General features: G+C 52.7%; 3 protein-coding genes across 5 annotated transcripts; all 3 read right to left on the bottom strand.

Moving 5' to 3' along the window:
• Positions 1-8,026: 8,026 nt before the first annotated feature.
• LOC114899099 (protein S100-A6) lies at positions 8,027-10,302 on the bottom strand. Of its 3 annotated transcripts, none has more exons than XM_029229521.1 (3): positions 10,104-10,302; positions 8,612-8,770; positions 8,027-8,249 (listed from the first exon to the last, which is right to left on the bottom strand). In XM_029229521.1, exons 2-3 carry the CDS (start codon positions 8,747-8,749, stop codon positions 8,115-8,117), a joined length of 273 nt encoding a protein of 90 aa, XP_029085354.1. In that variant the 5' UTR covers positions 8,750-8,770; positions 10,104-10,302; the 3' UTR covers positions 8,027-8,114. The 3 variants fall into 3 exon arrangements, with proteins under 3 accessions (XP_029085354.1, XP_029085355.1, XP_029085353.1); XM_029229522.1 differs by having other exon boundaries at positions 10,113-10,183; XM_029229520.1 differs by lacking the exon at positions 10,104-10,302 and adding an exon at positions 9,306-9,444.
• Positions 10,303-10,598: 296 nt separating this feature from the next.
• Positions 10,599-11,837, bottom strand: S100A5 (S100 calcium binding protein A5). The gene is made up of 3 exons (XM_029226942.1): positions 11,697-11,837; positions 11,284-11,364; positions 10,599-10,667 (listed from the first exon to the last, which is right to left on the bottom strand). The coding sequence occupies exons 1-3, from the start codon at positions 11,835-11,837 to the stop codon at positions 10,599-10,601; spliced, it is 291 nt and encodes a 96-aa protein (XP_029082775.1).
• Positions 11,838-15,186: 3,349 nt separating this feature from the next.
• On the bottom strand, positions 15,187-17,789 carry S100A4 (S100 calcium binding protein A4). The gene is made up of 3 exons (XM_029229284.1): positions 17,649-17,789; positions 16,554-16,709; positions 15,187-15,485 (listed from the first exon to the last, which is right to left on the bottom strand). Exons 2-3 carry the CDS (start codon positions 16,692-16,694, stop codon positions 15,321-15,323), a joined length of 306 nt encoding a protein of 101 aa, XP_029085117.1. The 5' UTR covers positions 16,695-16,709; positions 17,649-17,789; the 3' UTR covers positions 15,187-15,320.
• Positions 17,790-18,524: the final 735 nt, after the last annotated feature.

The following is an 18,524-nucleotide window of genomic DNA, read 5'->3' as shown; positions in this document are numbered from 1 at the left end:
GAGGAGCTACCTCTGCTACACCTGGAAGAATAAAGAATTGAAAGCAGAGTCCCAAACGGATATATGTACACCCATGTTCATAGCAGCATTATTCACAATTGCTAAAATGTACTAGCAACCCAAGTGTCCCGCAACAAAGGAATAGATAAACAAAATGTGGTATATTCAAATAATGGAACATTATTCCGCCTTAAAAAGGAAGGAAATTCTGACAGATGCTACCACATGGATGAAATCTGAGGACATTATGCTAAGTGAAATAAAGCCAGTCCTAAAAGTACAAATACTGCATGATTCCACTTGTACAAAACACTTAGTCAAATTCATAGAGGCAGAAAGCAGAGCTGGGGAAAGAGGGGGGATTGGGAATTACTCTTTAATAGATACAGAGTTTCGATTTTACAAAAGATGAAAAGAACTACGGAGATGGACGGTAGAGATGGCTGTGCAACAATGTGAATGTATTTAATACCACAGAACGTATACTTTTCAAAGGTTCATTTTATGTTATGTGTACAGCATACCTCATTTTATTGGGCTTCACTTTATTGCACTTCACAGATATCGTGGTTATTACAGACTGAAGACTTGTGGCCACGCTGTGTCAAGCAAGTCTATAGGCCCAATTTTTCCAAGAGCATTTGCTCACATCATGTCTCTGTGTCACATCTTGGTATTTCTCATAATATTTCAAACTTTTCCATTATTATTATATTTGTTATGGTGATCTGTGATCAGTGATATTTGATGGTAAGCTTGCAAAACGATTATGACTCGCCAAAGACTCAGATGATGGTTAGCATTTTTTAGCAATAAAGTATTTTTAAATTAAGGTATGTACATTTTTTAAGCATAATACTATACTAATAGACTAATAGTGCAAACGTAACTTTTACATGCACTGGAAAACCAAAAAATTTGTGTGACTCACTTTATTGTTATATTCGCTTTTTTGTGATGGTCTGGAACCAAACCTGCCTTATCTCCAAGGTATGCCTGTATTTTGCTATAATTTTTTTCAACTGGGAAAAAAAAGTGAGGCCAGGAGAGATTTGACACAGAGGAGGCAGTGCGACCACAGAGGCAAAGACTGCAGACACAAGTGGTGCAGACACAAGTCAAGCAACGCCAGCAGCCACCAGATGCCGAAAGGGACAACAAACCAATTTTCCCCTAGAGCCTTTGGAGGGAGTGTGGCCCTACCCACAACCCCTTGATTTCAGACGTCTGGCCTACAGGACTGTGAAAGAATAAATTTCTGTTATTTTAACCCCCCTCCAAATCCCCACTGGATTGTACACTTTAAAAGGGTCAATTTTATGATGCATGAATTATATCACAATAAAGCTTTTGTTTGTGTGTGTGTTTTGGCTTTATTTGGTTTGGTTTGTTTTTTTCCCCAGCTTTATGAGACATAATTGACTCATAACATTGTGTATGTTCAAGGTGTACAAAGTGTTGGTTTGATAAATGTTTATATGGCAAAATGGTGACTGCCATAGCATAGCTACCACCTGCATGCCCTCACATAGTCACCCTTTCTTTTTTGTGGTGAGAGCATTTAAGATCTACTTTCTTAGAACATTCAAGTACTTAATAACACAGTATTGTTAGCTATAATCATCATGCTAGACATTAGAGCCCCAGAACTTAAACTCACAACTCTAAGTTTAGATCCTTTTGACCCTTTGCCTAACATCTCCCCATTTCCCCCAACCCCCAACCCCTGGTAACCACCACTCTATTCTCTATTTCTCTGAATTCTACTTTGCTACATTCTACATATGAGTAAGAACATACTGGGTTTGTCTTTCTCTGTCTGACATCTCACTTAACATAATGCCCTCAGGGTCCATCCATGTTGTCACAAATGGCAGGGTTTCCTTTTCTCTCATGAAGAAATAATACTCCATTGAGTATATATCCATTGAATGTCCCTTAGATTGTTTCCAGATCTTGGCTATTGTGTGTAATGATGCAATGAACATGGGAGGCCAGATGTCTCTGTGAGAGCCTAATTTCTCACAGAGAAACACCTCAACAAAGCTGTTTAAGAGAGAAAGAGACAGAGTTTCCCCGGTGGCGCAGTGGTTGAGAGTCCATCTGCCGATGCAGGGAATACAGGTTCGTGCCCCGGTCTAGGAAGATCCCTATATGCCGCGGAGCGGCTGGGCCCGTGAGCCATGGCCGCTGAGCCTGACGCGTCTGGAGCCTGTGCTCCACAAGGGGAGAGGCCACGGCAGTGAGAGACCCGTGTACCACACAAAAGAAAGAAAAAGACAAGGCTATCTTTTCTTGGGCTTTTTGTTTTTTTGCCCATGCCTTTTGTCATGCGGGGATCTTAGTTCCCCGATCAGGGATTGAATCAGTGCCCCCTCCACTGGGAGAGCAGAGTTTTAACCACTGGACCACCAGGGAAGTCCCTAGGCAATTTTTTTCTTGTAATGAAAATACTCTCTGGGTGAGATGCTGGCCTCTGGGTGCAGGGCACCCATTATACACAGAAGGCACTGTACCCAGGGCCCCGAAAACATTTTCATTTCGTTTAAAAGTACAAGAAACCTGAATATATAATATGAATATATAATAATGAAACCATCTTGATTCACAAAATATTTTTAATATTTTCCTATGGAGGAAAAATTCCACAGAGGCAAAAGTACCTAGAGCCCATGGAAGTCAAAAGCAGGCTTGCTCCTAGGTAATTTGTCAGGAAATCGGTCACAGCTGTCACACGCTGCAGAGAAAGAACTGGGATTGGGACTCTGATCAGCGTCCCCACTCCTAGGTGTAGAACTGCCCCCCCAACCCAGAACCCCCAGAGCAGGCAGAGCCTGGCATAGGAAAGCTCCATTAGCTTCCAAAGCGCCAAGGGCCTAAACGCTGGGACACCTTATATAAGAAGAGCAGTGGGATGTCCTAAGGGATGGGTGTGGCAACTTAGCGTTTGGAGGCTTGAAGAACTGTGGGTGGGGGAGACCTCCACGGAGGGAGCATCCTGCAGGTCTCCCCACCTGAAAGCCCTACACTGACCTGGAAGCAGGAGAACCTTCTGATGCTGTGAGTGTAGCCTTCTTGAAGAGAGGCGTAAGGGGGTGCCTCAGGACCCTCCCCACCTTTCCCCTTCCCTCTGGACAGAGGGCTGGGTTGCTCTCCCCTAGATTCTGGGAGGACACAGGCAGGGCACTCAGAGGACAGGGAAAAGGGTCTGCTTGGGCATCCCACTGAGCAATGGCCAGTGGCTGACCCTACACACACCCCACCTCCCCTTACCCATCTCCCTTTTCAGGCTCCTCTGGGTCTGTCCCTGCTCACCAGCTGGACTAGGTCCGCAGGTTAAGTCCCAAAGTGCCAGGAAGACTGGGGTGTTTGCTCCAGGAGTGCCATCACAGGCCTCCTGGCCACCCACCCAGGTGCCAACCTGGGGCCTGCTAGCCTCTACGACTCCACCCCCGCCACACATCCAGCAGACCCTACCTGTTCATCTTTGGGCACCTGCCTGCCCTCTTCCTGCCACCCCACTGCACTCCAGGTCAGATCCTCACTGTCCCACCTGCAGTGGCCAGCAGCTTCCTGGCCTCTTCCCCAGGGTCCAGATCTCTTTGAAGTCCAGGCCTTTAACAAATCACCACTCTATTCAAAACCTTCAATACCCACCGCACACCCATAGCTTAGAGGCAGGGCTTTTAAACATTCCCTGGAACCCTTTCTTAAAAGAAAACATAATGCAGGAGGCTGGTCCACGAAAAATACAGAACTCTGGCTAAAACAGGGTAAGTGGCCAGAAGCTGTCCTGTCTGAGCCACCACGCCACCATGGGCAAGCCCCTAAGCTACCTCTGAGAACCCACTAGAGCTCTTGTAGTTCAAAATCAACTAGATCCTATCAGACTGGCTAAAACTTTTTCAAACGATACTGCCTAAGGCTGTCCAGGATGCTGGATCATTTACCACTAATGGGAAGTGTGAATTGTTACTGCTGTTGTGGAAAGTAATATAGCAATAGCTATTTAAACTAAGTATGTATATGCCCTTCAAGCCAGCAGTTTCACTCCTGGGATTCTGTCCTAAATAAATAAAACCATCAGTCCTTAAGAATGTGTATACAGAGATGTTTATTCAGCAATATTATTATTGCTTGTAGTGAAAAAGTTGGGGGTAGGAAATGCCCACCACTAGGGAAATAGGAAATGATCAGATAAATTTTGGTGCTTCTGTACCGTGGAATAACCTACAGCCATTAAAAAGAAGGATTTAGGGCTTCCCTGGTGGCGCAGTGGTTGAGAGTCCGCCTGCCGATGCAGGGGAGACGGGTTCGTGCCCCAGTCTGGGAGGATCCCACATGCCGCGGAGCGGCTGGGCCTGTGAGCCATGGCCGCTGAGCCTGTGCGTCCGGAGCCTGTGCTCCTCAACGGGAGAGGCCACAGCAGTGAGACGCCCGCGTATTGCAAAAAAAAAAAAAAAAAAAAAGAAGGATTTAGACCTCTACCAGTTGACTTGAAGGGATTTTCGTGATATATTGTTAAATTGAGAAAACATAAAATGAGAGAAATATATATATATATATATCATGATTCCATGTTTATAACGCAATTACATCATGCACATGTCTTGTATGTGGAACTATATTTATACAGTTTTTTAGAAAGCTATGGAATAAGGCATCCTAGTTTATTAACACTGGTTATTTGAGTGCAAGAAAATAAAACTTGTCAGTGAATTTCTCAGTGCCCCAGTACAAACCCTAGCCTCCTGGGACTCTTCACAGGCCTTGAGGATTAGACTCATAGCCATTTGTGTCGTTAATTGCTTGATCCAAAAGGATAATAAAACTTCTCTTGTTTCCCAAAGAGAGAGAGTCAAATGCTTACCACCTGCAGTAGGTCCCAAGGTTAAGCCCCAAGGAGCTCAGGAGACCTGAAAGCTCCTCTCTAGGTATTTATACTTCAAAAGGGATGAAGACTCAGAATTTAGAGATCTCTAGGACCTAAAAACTGGAGACTCCTGGAGGTATCTGGTTCCTAGAGAAATTTTATTTACATTCCAGAGAGTGGTGTTAGGATTTAGCACCGCAACATTCCCAAGGAGACCCTTTCAGAAGGAGAGGAGAACCGGTTCCCTTTCCCTCTTTATAAGTAGTGAAAAACCATCTTTCCTTGTCACTTGCCTTTGAATGTCTGGTCCTTGAATGAGACCTAGCCCAAGATAAGACCCAGGCCAAGGCAGCCCTGACTCACTGATTATTTCTATAAGTCATTTTGTACACTCTCAATATGTGATTAAAACATTTAAGAGAAAAACATGAAGAAGAAATGGCCAAACTATGTCATGATGTGATAAGCACTAATGAACTGGCAAAGGGAATGGAGAGGGCCCAGCTCTGAATTTAGTTTGCCCTGGGTGGAAGCACTTAATCCTCTATTGGTCTTTTCACTTGTTCAACAGGGTTAATAATATATACTACACATAAACCTTCTGAGCATCACAAAGAATGGATATGAAAGTGCCTTGTAAAAATAAAAGTGCTATACAAACGTACAGTGGCTTTATTCCCGACAGTATCAGATATGCTTGGCAGAGAACAAAGAGCTACATACTGTGACTCAGTCCAAAACCCCTCCCACTGGGGCCCGCCCCAGCTTACAGACATGGGCTGTGGTGCTGCTCTTTCAGCTTCCTGGGTGTCAGGCTGACTAGGTTGTAGGATTAATGCCCATTTATGCACAGCGAGGGAAAAAGGAGCCTCAGCGAGGGGCATGGAGGAACGCAGAGCCACTTCCACCAGTGGCCTGGATCTGCCTCAGCAAAGGGACAGGGTGTGAAGCCCCCAGCTCACATCTGCACGTCTCCGTCTGCCCTAAGCCCAGGCCCCTGTTCCACAGAGTGAACTAAAGGCCTCATTTCCATTACATCAGCTGGAGGCAAATGCAATAAAAAGTGACCAGTCTGTGCCCCCTCCACACACAGTCCCACCCTTTGAGTAGAGCACCCACCATGTTCCTTTGTAAATACTGCTTCCTCCCACCATCCCTCAAAAAAGCCTTAAAGACCACACCCTCAAAGCAAACAAAAGATTTGCTACATGTTTGGGAGTTTATCTTTTAAAGCCGTGTTCCTGTTCCCCTCCACTATTATGGAAAGGCAGCCGCTAAAGGACACGCCTGTTTATTTAGCAGGTGAACTGTGCACGTTTACCGATTCTCCTAAAGCTCTCGGCCTGCCCACCCACCAGAGCTCCCTGCAGATGTATGACCGAAGGCCTTGTCTGAGCAGCCCCTCCCTGGGCAGGGCAGTAGGTCTTCAGCCACTGAAATGACCCCTCCTCCCTCTTTGTACGAAGGTCTTCTAGGCCCTGAAAGCGGGAGGGGCGGGGGACAGGGTTCAGATTGTTTGTCTTTGCAAACCGCCTTCCTTTCATGGACTTGCTCGTGGCACGTGCGTCTTAGGTAAAGGCTGAGTTGCGAGTTGCTTTATTGGGGGGTTAATTGCTGGGAGCCAAAAGATCCCCCGGCTGACATTTCCAGAGCACCAAGTGGCGTTTCCCTCTTCACTGGAAGGGCTCCACCTTGGCTCCCTCCGCCACGGGCCCCTCCCTAGGGGTTCGAGAAAACCAACCACAACGGCCCCGCGGCGTCCTGCTCTCTGTCCACACGAGGGCGCTCGCTCCACGCCCCACTATGCTGGCCGCCGCGACGCCGGGAAGGTATCTTTGGGACGGCGGATAGAGCCAAGGCTTGGACACGGCTGTGCAGACCGGGAGCTCAACCTGGGTCCCTTCCTGGTTCCCAGCTGTGCCAGTCCCTAGTCCCTGCGGGGAAGGAGAGGCCACTAGAGGGACGCCAAGAGGTGAGGCTTCCAGCCCTCTTGGGACTGTTGGCTCACCCCCACCCCCTGGAGGAAGAAGACTCAATTCATCGGAGTTGGGCCCCCTGGGAAGTGGGGAGATGAGTAAGAGGGGAAGGAGGATATGGTCTCCCTCTGGCGTCCCCAGAGCCTACAGAGGAACTTGCCTGGCATACGCTAGGCCTGGAGGGGACAGAACTGCCCCATGGCCCTGAAACACAATTTACCCGCTTCCCCTACCCGCCTGCCTGAAAACGCTAATGCAAACAGTGAACTCAGACAATAATTCAGACAATTAGTCATTTTCCCTGATGGAGGCTGAGAGCCAGGCTTGGCTCTGGTGGAATACCTGGGGTGATTCTTTCTGCTGAGGCTGTAGGGATGGGCTGGCTCAATATTGACAGAAAGGCTTGAAGGCGCAGGTGCCCAGCCCCGGAGACCCCACCACTCCACCCCGAGGACCCTCAGCCCACCCCTTTCATGAACACCCCATGAGTCATGTATTCGCACAGCTGCCAGCTTCTCAGCCCACCACCCCTGGCACAAAGGACCCTGTCCCTGAATGCAGGGACGGACTCTTAAAGCGTGCCTCCCACCTTTGACCAACCAGGGCATAGACAGCAGAATCGAACTCAACCATACAGCGTCCGTCCGCAGTGGTCTCCGACAGAATAGCAGAACACTCCCCGGCCAGGCTCTGGGAATGCCAGATATGCCTTCTCTGCCCCCATTTCACTGTGGTGAGAAAGTGGACCGGCCCCGCCCCAAGGCCCTTCTGGCCCTTCCCCTCTCACCACGCCCAGAGGAAAAACACGTCTTTGTCTTCAGAGACCCTGCTTGGACTATCTCTGCCACACTCTGGACTCATCACAGCCTGGCTCAAGCACCATTTCCTTCTCCAAGCCCATCTCAGAACCCCTTTCACGGGGGACCACTTGAGCCTTTCCTTAAGATGGCTTCACCCAGAGTGGGCATCTTTTTCTAATTCACATAAAGGCAACTTAATGAGCTCACAACCGCTTTGTTAGGGTGCATCCGCCATTTTGTGGACCCTCCCACCAGCTCCCCTGGCCTGGTGAGTCACTGAGTCACTCCCAGAGGTAACTGTGAGAAAACCCTCTGGTGGCGATGTAGCACCAAGCAGAGGAGGAAACGGAAATCATTGGGAAGCCAGGACACAGGGATAGATTTAACCAAAAAAAAAATTTATTGTACAATTACCCACCACTAGACAGGCCAGCTAGAGGGTGTCTCCACCTTCCCAATTTATTTTCAGCCCCGGAGGATGTCATTGTAGATCATGGCCAAGGCCCCCAGGAAGGTGACATATTCTTGGAAGTTCACCACCTGGTCCTTGTTCCGGTCCAGGTCGTCCATCAGCTTTGCAATTTCAGCATCCTGCAGCTTCTAACGTGTTAGAATGGGAAATCCAGACTCAATGGTTTTGAGACCTTGGGTTCTCTGCCTTTCCCCCTCCCAGGCAGCCCCCTCTCATACAAATGGCTCTGTGCTCACTTGTCACCAAAGATCCAAGCCCACTTTGGGTTCACTTGGCTTTACTTCTCTGTTCCTCACTCAGGAGGAGTGAATACCAGGCTACTAGTTTCCCCAGCCCCTCAGGGGTGTGGACCAGTGGTCCAGTAAGGCACATGGTCTAGGGCCCCAGAATGTGGGTAAGCCTGAGTCATGCACCTGGCACCTCACCCTCTCCGAATCCTGCTTCTAAAGGGCGAGAGGTGGGGAGAGGGGGCCTGGGGAGGCTCACTCACCGCGCCAATGGTGAGCTCCTTCTGGATCAGCTCCTTCAGTTCACTCTTGCTCAGGGTGTTCTTGTCACCCTCCTGACTGGAGTACTTGTGGAAGATGGTCACCAGGAGGCCAATAGCCTGATCCAGGGGGCACGCCATGGCTGAAGGCTGGGCTCAGAGCTGAGGGCAGAGAGGCTGCTCAGAGCCCTGGGTAGCAGGGCTTTCTCACTCACCCACACCCCCCAACTCCCTTTGACTACCCGTGCCAAACCACTAAGTGTCAGGAGACAGCCCAGGGCTTGTAGAGGAGGGAGAGGGCAGAGTCTAAGGCCAAGAGGTGAGTGCCCTACAGAGGACCAGAGCAGAGGTGGTTCAAGAATTCTAAGGAACAAAGAACCACAGCTGAGAACTGTCTTCCAGGGGTTCCAAGAAAAGTTGGGGAATATGTTGTGAGTGAGGGTGGAGGCTGCACACCCAGCCCTACACACACACACAGCCTCACAGGACCACACACTGCGGCACGGACACACCCCGGGACACACTCTCCCAACCGCAGAAGGGCCACAGTGGGGAGCCGCCCCACCGGATGCCTTAGCCCGGGGCCGGCCCGGCCGCTCCCGCCTCTCCCTGCCGGCCCCAGTCTGGATGCGGGCGGACTAACCCGGGGCGGGCCGGCCCCGAAGGACGGGGGCTGCCCTGCCTAGCGAGGACTCACCGCGGCTGCAGCGAAGCGAGAAGGAGCGGCCGAGGGGGATGGCCGTGTGGCCAGCCCGCCAGCCTTATAGCGGCGCTTCCGGGAGGCCGGCCGCCCACTGCCCGCCCGCGCCCCACCCTGCCCGCCCTTTACACAACATCCTCGCCCCAAAACTTTCCACGCCTCCTGCTCCGGGGCTGTTCGGGGCTCCGCGGGGCGGGGGCGCCGAGGGGAGACCGCGGCCAGCCCAGTGACCTCGAGCTCCCACCTAATCTCCAAAACTCAGTTTGCCCCCCCGTCGCGAAGTGACAAGAGGAGGAGGCCGAGAGCCGGGCAGTGTCAGAGTGTGTGTGTGTGTGTGTGTGTGTGTGTGTGTGTGTGTGTGTAGGGGAAAGGGCGGGGAGAAGGGTGCCGCTCCCCGGCGCCGGGGGAAACGGGGGCGAACCCTAGATGAAGGACGGGGAGCAGCCAGTGGTCTACAGGATACGATTTAAAGGACACCTAGAACACACATCCCCCCAGGGAAAAATACCACCACCCTCGATCCCTTCCCCCATCCCCCCACCTGAATTCCACCCGCAGCCTCTTGCCCATTAAAGTGCGCACACACACCAGAGTCAAGCCCTGTAAGTGTCATTAGTTATTTACCCTCCAATGCAAAGTCTGTCAGATCCTCTCCCAAGAAAGGATTTTGATACGGAGAGGGAGGTGGGGAGAGCAGAAAGCCCTGGATCCCAGAGATGATGGTAGGGCTTGTTGCTGGGGGGGAAACGGAGGAGAAGGAAAGGGGGCCGGTGTGCAGGTCAAGACCAGACTCACCCTTCTTACCAGTGTCCTCAGTGCAGGCCTCCTGTGAGCTGGTGGCAAGTCAGAGTGGCCTGTCCACCACCGCCCTCGGGGACCGCACCCCAGCCACCCCCAGTGTCCTCACAGAGCACTTTCCCCCTTAGCTTTCTCTGCATATTTGCAGCACTCCCTGGAGGCAAGCAAAAGCCTGGCCCACTTCCTCATTTTCCTGGAGGGCCAAACTAAGCCTGGATAAGATTAGTCACGTCTGCACTGAAGGACAGGAAGTGGGGTGGAAACCCAGAAAACGAACACCCACTTAAGGAGAAGCTCTGCCTGGTCCCACCCCACCCCCAGCCAAGGTGGACAAGAATGTTCCAAACCAGCCCTGGACGCCTGGAATCAAAAACCTTTATTTCCTCTGCTGGAAGGGAAGGCTGAAGCAGGGTCCATCTGGGAGGGAGAGGAAGGCAAGGGGCTACGGAGGGTCTGTGAGAGGAGCTGCAGGGGCCAGGGGCCAGGGCCCAGTCATTGGTTGTCCGCCAGGAAGAAGTCGTTGTAGGCCACGCACAGCGTGGTTGGGAACACCGAGTACTCCTTTTTTTGTTTGTTTTTTTGTTGGTTTTTTTAATAAATTTGTTTATTCATTTATTTATTTTTGGCTGCGATGGGTCTTCATTGCTGCGCACAGGCTTTCTCTAGTTGTGGCGAGTGGGGGCTACTCTTCATTGCAGTGCGCGGGCTTCTCATTGTGGTGGCTTCTCTTGTTGCAGAGCACAGGCTCTAGGCACGCGGGCTTCAGTAGTTGTGGCACACAGCTCAGTAGTTGTGGCTCGTGGACTCTAGAGTGCAGGCTCAGTAGTTGTGGCGCCCAGACTTAGTTGCTCCACGGCATGTGGGATCTTCCAGGACCAAACACGTGTCCCCTGCACTGGCAGGTGGATTCTTAACCACTGCTGTATTAACTGTAATAATAACATAATGACTACCTTATAGGCCTTTCCCTTTGTCAGTTGCTTCCCTCCCACCATCTCCATCTGGTAAGAATCTGTTCTTCCCCCTTCCAAACTGTGTTCACAAACTAGTAGAAGGATCCTTTTGGTTCCCGTGTCAGCACCAGCTGAGAGCCCCAGACGTGCCGGGTACATAGAGGAGAGCCAGGCGGGGGCCCTGCCCTTGAGCTGTGCACAGCTGACCTGGACCCCTGAATCACCTCGCCCACCCCCACTCCATCCCTTGCACAGCCTCCACAGCTGTGAGAGCCATGCCTCAACATGGAAGTTTCCTTGATCTCCTTCTCTAAACCTTCGTGCACGCTGAGGTCCACCCTCCAGACACTGCCCGTCTCCATTCCCAGTGAGACCTGACTCATCCCCAGGCGCGGCCCAAGATGTTCACCCTCTTCCTTGGGTCTCTGTCTGTACCCTTTGGCCATCCTGTCCTTGCTGAGACTAGTGTACCCTGCGGGTAGGTGTGTATCCCCTCACGCTGGGCCTCCCACCTCATGCTGGGAAGCCCTCGGGGGTGGCATCAGTGCTTCCTCTTTTTTTCCGTCCCCTCCCCCACGGTGCCCACGGAGCACGGAGCACTGGGACTCTGGGGTGCAGGGGAGGGACCGACACCTACCTCACCAAGACACAGATCTTTCTCGATCAGTTCCTTCAGCTCCTTCCTACTCAGAGTCAGTTTGCTGCCCTCTCTCCCTGAATATTTATGGAAAGTGGTGACCACAGTGGTCAGGGCCTTCTCCAAAGACGTCTCCAGCATGGTGTGCAGTTCTGGGGGCTGAAGGGAAAGGAAAGATCCCATTGCCCAGGAAGCTGGACCTTCTGCTTCCCCCCAGCACTAGCCCACCTCCAAGCCTCTCCCTCAAGGACCAGCTACTGGAACCCACGATGAGATCAAAATCTACCAAGCGGACCCCAATGTCTCAGGACAGGCTGTAGTGAGAACCAAGGCAGACTTGGATGAGCCGGAGCAGTGAGACTGACCAGGCCGGAAGGACACTGCACACTCTCCCACTTAGGAGATGTTGAAAAAGGGGCCTAGGGACAGAGGGGTGACAGGATGGCCTCCCCAAAAGAAGAACTGGTGACAGATGGTGGAGCCAGTGAAGGGTCAGGATTTTCTCCCTGCCCGATCCATCTTGGGCACTCATTTTCCAGAGGCCGTCCTCACCCAAGTCACCCTCCTCGGCCCGGGTCCCTGAATCACCTAATATCAGGGAGTGTCCCATTATAGAAGTGGGGGACAGGGCAAAGAGAGAGTCCAGGGGTTGGAGGAGGCTGGGGCTGGAACTGGAAGGTAAGACCTCAACAGGAAGTCGGGGAGGGGTGCCAGGACTTGTCCAGCTGGTCACCAGTCTCTGGCCCAGAGAACTGTACATACAGACCAGCCACGAGGCAGTGAAGGGGGTGGGCCTATTGAAACCTCCAGGGTCATTCTGAGAGCTGGATCCAGAGGTTGGGTCTGAATGGGGCCCCGCAGTCCATCAGCACAGCCACACCCGCCCAAGAGAAGAAGCAGCTGGAGCTCCTGTGACTCAGACTTGGAAACCACTTCCCTCTTAGGCAGGAAGGAGCCAACACCCAAGAACCTGGGGGCTACAGGTAAATCTGTGTTGAGTCCGGAGCAAGGAAAGGAGGAAGAAGCTGCTGCCTCTTACCTACAGACCAAAGCCCATCTGACGATTCTTGAACTGGACCTGAAATTCATCTCTTACCACCCCAAACCCTCAGCCTCTCCCCACTGCCAGGAGACTCAACCAGGACCACAGTGGAAGGCGAGGCCTCTGGGCATCTGCAGCAGCATCCTGGCTGGTTCTGATCCCCACCTCCACCCCCAGGGCCACGATTCCAAATACTCTGCCCTCTTCTCTCCAAACACGTGCGCACTCATCGGGCCCGGCCTTCCTTGGCGGAGGTCACCAGAGCTAGTCACCCTGTGGCCTCATCGCCCAGCTTGCCCCACCATATAAATGAGCAGGGAGATGAGAAGGACTCACCAAGGAAGGAGAGAGCCAGAGAACTCACGCAGCAGAAGCAGGCTCCCTCCCACTGGTTTCTGACTTTAATTCCCTTGCTCCAGTCCCCAGGGAACCAGGGAAGAGAGAGGGCCAACAAGAAGGGGCCGGAGACAAGGAGGCCCAGGTCAGAGCCTCCTGGGACACAGGTGGGGAGAAACCCCCTCTGCCAATCTCACCTTCCTTGTTTCCAAACAAGGATGGGACGAGGGGGCACACTGAGTTTACCACGGCACACACGTCTTCAGTCCTGGAAGCTTTGTCTTCCCAACCAAAAATCAGAACTCACCATCTGATGGGTCAACAGCCAGGCTCCCTGGAAAGAAGATTCAGGAGGTACGAGACAAATGCGGGGTGTCCACCCATACCCTAGGCCACTCTCCACATTGGGGCCCTCCCACCCACTCCAAAAGCAGAACGGACATCTCAAGATGGGAATCAGTGGGGGAAGATGTTTCCTGCCAAGGGCATAGTCAAGGTCATCAGCAAGTATGGAGCCTAAGATTTTTAAAAGGCTTATCAATGAATGATTTCTTCTAAACCTCACTCATCACCATGGGAAAGAATTGTCAGAGACTCTTGGAGTGGAGAACTGAGAATCAGGGACTGAGGCAGAGATCAGGGAAGGATAGGGCTGGGTGATGGGGTAGAGGCTGTGGACTGTGGGGAACTGGTTCAGGGTGCAGAAATGACCAGGGTGGGGATCAGGGAGAGTTGCTTGTATCCTAGGAGAGACTCAGACATTGTTCTACCACCAACCAGTCCAAGTATGAGAACAGAATGGAGTTAGGGGCTTAGCACCTATTGCTGCTGCAGCCCCACCCTAGCCTGCCTGGGTGGTCCCCACTGCCCCCCACTCCACTCCCACCCCCAGCTGCCAAGGTAGAGAGGCAGCAGGGACTGGTCGCTAAGCAACAGGAGTTTCCGAAGTAGGGAGTGATGCAGGAGGAGGCCCAGGGGAGGGCACTCCGTGGAAGATGGGCAGGCTGGGGCTGGGGGGAGGGAGAAGGGGGAAGTGGCAAACTCTTTCCTGGATCAAAATTCTACCCAAGTCTCTATAGTCACACTCTGAGGGAACATCTGAGTCACCTACCCCACTCCTCTGAAACTTGAGACAAAAACACAATGTGATGAGAAGGAAAGGGGAAAGCTAGAAAAGTCAAGGGAACCAGACCTTCCCTGCCTCTGGACCTGCCCTCTACTCACCTCTTCCTTGAAGATCCCTGTACCACCCAGGCATGACCTGGAAACTAACCACAATCCCACCCACTGCAGGCTAGAACTGTTGGCTTCAACCTAAAGAGAACTAATACCATGCCTGATATTTTCTGGGGGGAAAAAAATCTCAACTTCATTTATCGGATCCCTATGCCGGGAATTTTGTCTCCAAAACTATGGTCACCTCCCACCACCTCCCTCCCTCCCACCCCAGCCACTATCCTCCCCTCATCCCTCCCAAGATCCTTTGTCCTCCTCTGTTGGAGCATGACTGCTAACTGGTAATGAATCCCATCCTAGGGCCCCTGGGACAGAGATGGGAGTTAGGGAAGGATGATATTCTCATGCTGTGGTTTCTCTTCCTCCACATCACCTCTTGATCTGACTGTGGAATGGTAGGATTCATCCATCCCTGGGCTTTGAAGCCAGGGCACTGGAAGGGGTGGCAGGCAGCACCTGGGCCGTAAATGTCAGGACTGAGCCTTCCTCCCCATCCTACTCTGGCCTCACTACTTCCTCCCCATGACTCAGCCCTTCCCCCACCAACCCCCCACCCCCAGGGCACCCACACTCCATTCCGGACCCCAACCAGGAGCAGATGTGATCTTCGATCCCATCCCAGCCTCACTCAGAGGTCCTGCCAGAGGCAATGTTGGGGAGGTGGGATGGTTGAGTGCCCTGGCTAAGATCCTACCGTTCCAAGCCTCTGGGGGTCCCTTTCCCTGCCTTCCGCTCCATCCACAGTCAACTCTGTCCCCCACACGTGTGCACAGTCACCCACATCCATCTCCCACCTTCTCTGGTCTGCCCTCCACTTGCCACAAAACCGCAGCTCAACTCCCAGCGCCCCCAGAGTCTCTCAGACCATCAGCCTCATAGCTTTCAAGAATCTTTATTGAACTTGTTTAGTATCGTGCTCACATCTGGAGAAACCAGTGTGAGGCGCTGTGCCCACCGCCAACAGGGAAGACCCCAGCTGGCAGGCCCCGCCCCGCACATCTGAGGAGACTTCATTTCTTCCGGGGTTGCTTATCGGGGCAGCCTTCGAAGAACTCGTTGCACATCATGGCGATGCAGGCCAGGAAGACGCAGTACTCCTGGAAGTCCACCTCGTTGTCCTTGTTGCTGTCTAGGTTGCTCATCAGCTTCTGGAATGCAGCTTCATCTGTCTTTTTCTGCAGGAAGAAGAGGCTGCAGGTAGAAACTAGAAGTTGGGGCCGGGCAGGGCAGGTGTGGGAGTGGCCAGAGCTAGGACTAGACCAGGTTTGCACCTCCAGATGGGAGCCCAAGAAGGCTTAGCCACTCCTTGGGGGACCCAGCTTTGGACCTCTAGCCCTGGGGGCTAGGCTAGAGCTGGAGGAAGGCCACCCCTCAGACAAAGAAGTCTTGAGTACCTGGGTACAACTGGATAAAGGGGACCACAGCATCTTCTGCCAAGGTCATTTTAAGAATCCAATTAGACAATAGTCATGAAAGCAATGTATAAACTGCATAAAGGTTGATACGGATGGCATCTGTGATTGCTCAGGGGGAGTCTGTAGGTGTATGAGGGTCTCCATAGCTGTGTCTTCACATCCACAAGCCAAATAGAAACTCAAAAATGGTTTGGGGTTGGGGGGATAAATTAGGAATATGGGATTAACAGATACACACTACTATATATAAAATAGATAAACAACAAGGATTTACTGTATAACATAGGGAACTATATTCAATATATTGTAATAACCTGTAATGGAAAAGAATCAAGAAATATATATGTGTATATATAACTGAATCACTTTGCTGTACACCTGAAACTAACACAACATTGTAAATTAACTATACTTCAATTTAAAAAAAAAAGAAGACACACAATTTTCATACAATCGTAAAAAAAAAAAATTGTTCGTTGCTGTAGTGATGGCAAGCGTCGGAACGTCCTGGCTCATGGATCTCAGCTTTATACACTGACTACCTTGGAAAGTTACGTAGCCTCTCTGAGCTTCAGTTTACCTCCAGTTAAGTTGTGCAAACACCTGGCAGAGTCTGACCCGTAGCCTACCGGCTTGTTCTCAGCCATCTTTCTGCAGAGAGCCAGGAAGTGAGCAGTGGGTGCTCACTGTGCTTCCACCCCAGGCAATCAGAGCAAGCTCTCTGCCCCGACTTGCCCGTCTCAGCAAGATGGCTGATCGACAGATATAGACGCCAGCTGTAGCTAATGCTTCGTAGAAAACAGGTGCCTCCCAGGCTGTATCACTCACCCCCAAGAAGCTGGGCAGCTCCCGGGTCAACAGCTCCTTCAGCTCAGACTTGTTGAGCTTGAACTTGTCACCCTCCTTGCCTGAGTACTTGTGGAAGGTGGACACCATCACATCGAGGGCCTTCTCCAGGGGGCACGCCATGCTGGCAGTCAGGATCTGGGGGCAGGGTCACAGAGACACCCTAATTTTCCCCACCCCACCCCCGGCTATGTATTCAGAATGCCCACCCCAATCCCATCCCTCAGGGAGCACTTGGTGCTCCCACCATAGAGGCAGCCCAAAAAGTGGGGTTCGGCTCCTGGCGGATGGGTGTGCACAATGGGAAATCCGTGCTTGGGGCAGCGAACCCCTGCAGGGCCCGGGGCACAGGCTCTGCGTTTCGGACAGCCAGCTCCACAAGAGCGCTTTCTTCACCCCTCACGCGGCCCATTCACTCCCATGCTCAGTCTACAGCAGCCCCACCCGAGCCCATTCTTCTCCCTCCAAGCGTTGGGCTGGGTCGTTGGGCTGGGCGAGGCTGCTGGCAGCCTGCCCAGGGCCCTGTAGCGGAAAAAACCAGTGGCCTAGCGCCTAGCGTGGGGAGGGGCAGGGTGAGGTGGCAGGGGCACAGATGCAGGAGGGATGGGGAGGCCACCCTCCCTTGGGTCAGGCTGCTGCGTGCAGGGCACAGCCTCCTAGGACACAACCAGACAAAAGCCTGCAGTCACCTCCTGCCTTCACTGTGCTTCCTACACCCCGTGAGAGTGCACGCACAGGCTAGGGCAACCCAGCAAACACAAGCCAACATGCATACCCCCTAGTCACACGCACCCCAAAACATACTACAGCAACAACGCGTGCAAGCCCCAGAATCACAGGACGGCTCCGATAGCTCCCCCTCAGCCACCTGCACACTTTTTGTTTTTTCTCTCTTGCATGCACACACACGTGCACGTGCACACACACACATCCCTCCCCAGAGCCTCCACATCGGAATCTCACATCTGGACCCACTTAGCACATCTGGCCCCCACCAGCCTCCCCTTCTCCTGCCCCAGCCTCGGCCTGACACCCCTTGCACACCACTTGCGTGCCAGCCATGCGACCGAAACTCACCAGGCCAAGAGAGAAGTGCCGAAGAGAGAGGGTTGGAGAGAGAGGAAGAGTGGGGGAAGCCCTGCAGTCTGACCTATTTATACCCCTGGCCAGGCCCTGCCCATGTCAGGGGATGGAGAAGAGCGGGAGACAGCCCTCCTATCCTGGGCCGATGTGGTAACGGCTACGGGTCCCTCCACCAGCCAGCCTGGAAACCCAGCTTCCTGCTGTGGGCACGCACACATGGACAATGGGAGAGCCCCAGTGGGTACGGGCAGGGGCCTCAGTGGGTGGGTGTGCGCAGCTCGGATTGAGTTTTAGGGAGCTGGGGGAAGGCCAGGCTGTGCCTGGGGCATGAGGGACAGGGAAGGGAGTGGTCCCACTGGGCAGCCGGCATAAAGGAAAGGGGATTAAGGGGTGGGGGGTGACAGGTGGGAGGTGGTCCTGGAATGGGGTTGCCCTGGAACGCAGGGAGGGGACCCCAGGTTCAGTGCTGGGGACAGCTCACACTGCCCTTCTCCCCTCCCAAGGGGGCTTTCTACCATGCTGAGTGAGGCCCAGGACAGGAGCTGGGGGGTCTGGGAGGGGGAACAGGCTAACACCCAAAGGAGGTGTCGGGACCCCCACAGACACATCTGTGGAGAAAGGACCTGGATGACGGAGTGATGGAATGGGGAGGGGGCGTCAGGCCTCGGGTCTCAGGGATCGACTGACGGGACCACGAGCACATGGGAAAGATGAGGGTGTCAGGAGGGGGATTTAGAGTTAGGATGGGCATCAGGAATGAAGAGGGCAGGTTGCGGTGGAAAGTTAGAGGTGATACAGCACAGAATGGGGGAGGCAGGGGTCAGGGGAACCTCTCAGGGTAGGGTATGAACTCAGGGATTGAGAGAGGGT

This window comes from Monodon monoceros, unplaced genomic scaffold (genome assembly GCF_005190385.1).
Source record: "Monodon monoceros isolate NGI ecotype Baffin Bay Population unplaced genomic scaffold, NGI_Narwhal_1 Super_Scaffold_18, whole genome shotgun sequence".
NCBI classification, from domain to species: Eukaryota; Metazoa; Chordata; class Mammalia; order Artiodactyla; family Monodontidae; genus Monodon; species Monodon monoceros.
This window is presented reverse-complemented; position numbering and strand designations above follow the sequence as displayed.

What these genes read in the sequence shown, in the direction of transcription:
- LOC114899099 (XM_029229521.1), bottom strand. Translation starts at nt 8,749, where the DNA reads ATGGCGTGCCCCCTGGATCAGGCTATTGGCCTCCTGGTGACCATCTTC. An exon ending in AGGAGCTCACCATTGGCGCG is followed by an intron (nt 8,250 to 8,611) that starts GTGAGTGAGCCT and finishes CTAACACGTTAG; the next exon opens with AAGCTGCAGGATGCTGAAAT.
- S100A5 (XM_029226942.1), bottom strand. Translation starts at nt 11,837, where the DNA reads ATGCTGGAGACGTCTTTGGAGAAGGCCCTGACCACTGTGGTCACCACT. An exon ending in AAGATCTGTGTCTTGGTGAG is followed by an intron (nt 11,365 to 11,696) that starts GTAGGTGTCGGT and finishes GGTTTAGAGAAG; the next exon opens with GAGATCAAGGAAACTTCCAT. An exon ending in ATGGAGTGGGGGTGGGCGAG is followed by an intron (nt 10,668 to 11,283) that starts GTGATTCAGGGG and finishes AAACAAAAAAAG; the next exon opens with GAGTACTCGGTGTTCCCAAC.
- S100A4 (XM_029229284.1), bottom strand. Translation starts at nt 16,694, where the DNA reads ATGGCGTGCCCCCTGGAGAAGGCCCTCGATGTGATGGTGTCCACCTTC. An exon ending in AGCTGCCCAGCTTCTTGGGG is followed by an intron (nt 15,486 to 16,553) that starts GTGAGTGATACA and finishes TTCTTCCTGCAG; the next exon opens with AAAAAGACAGATGAAGCTGC.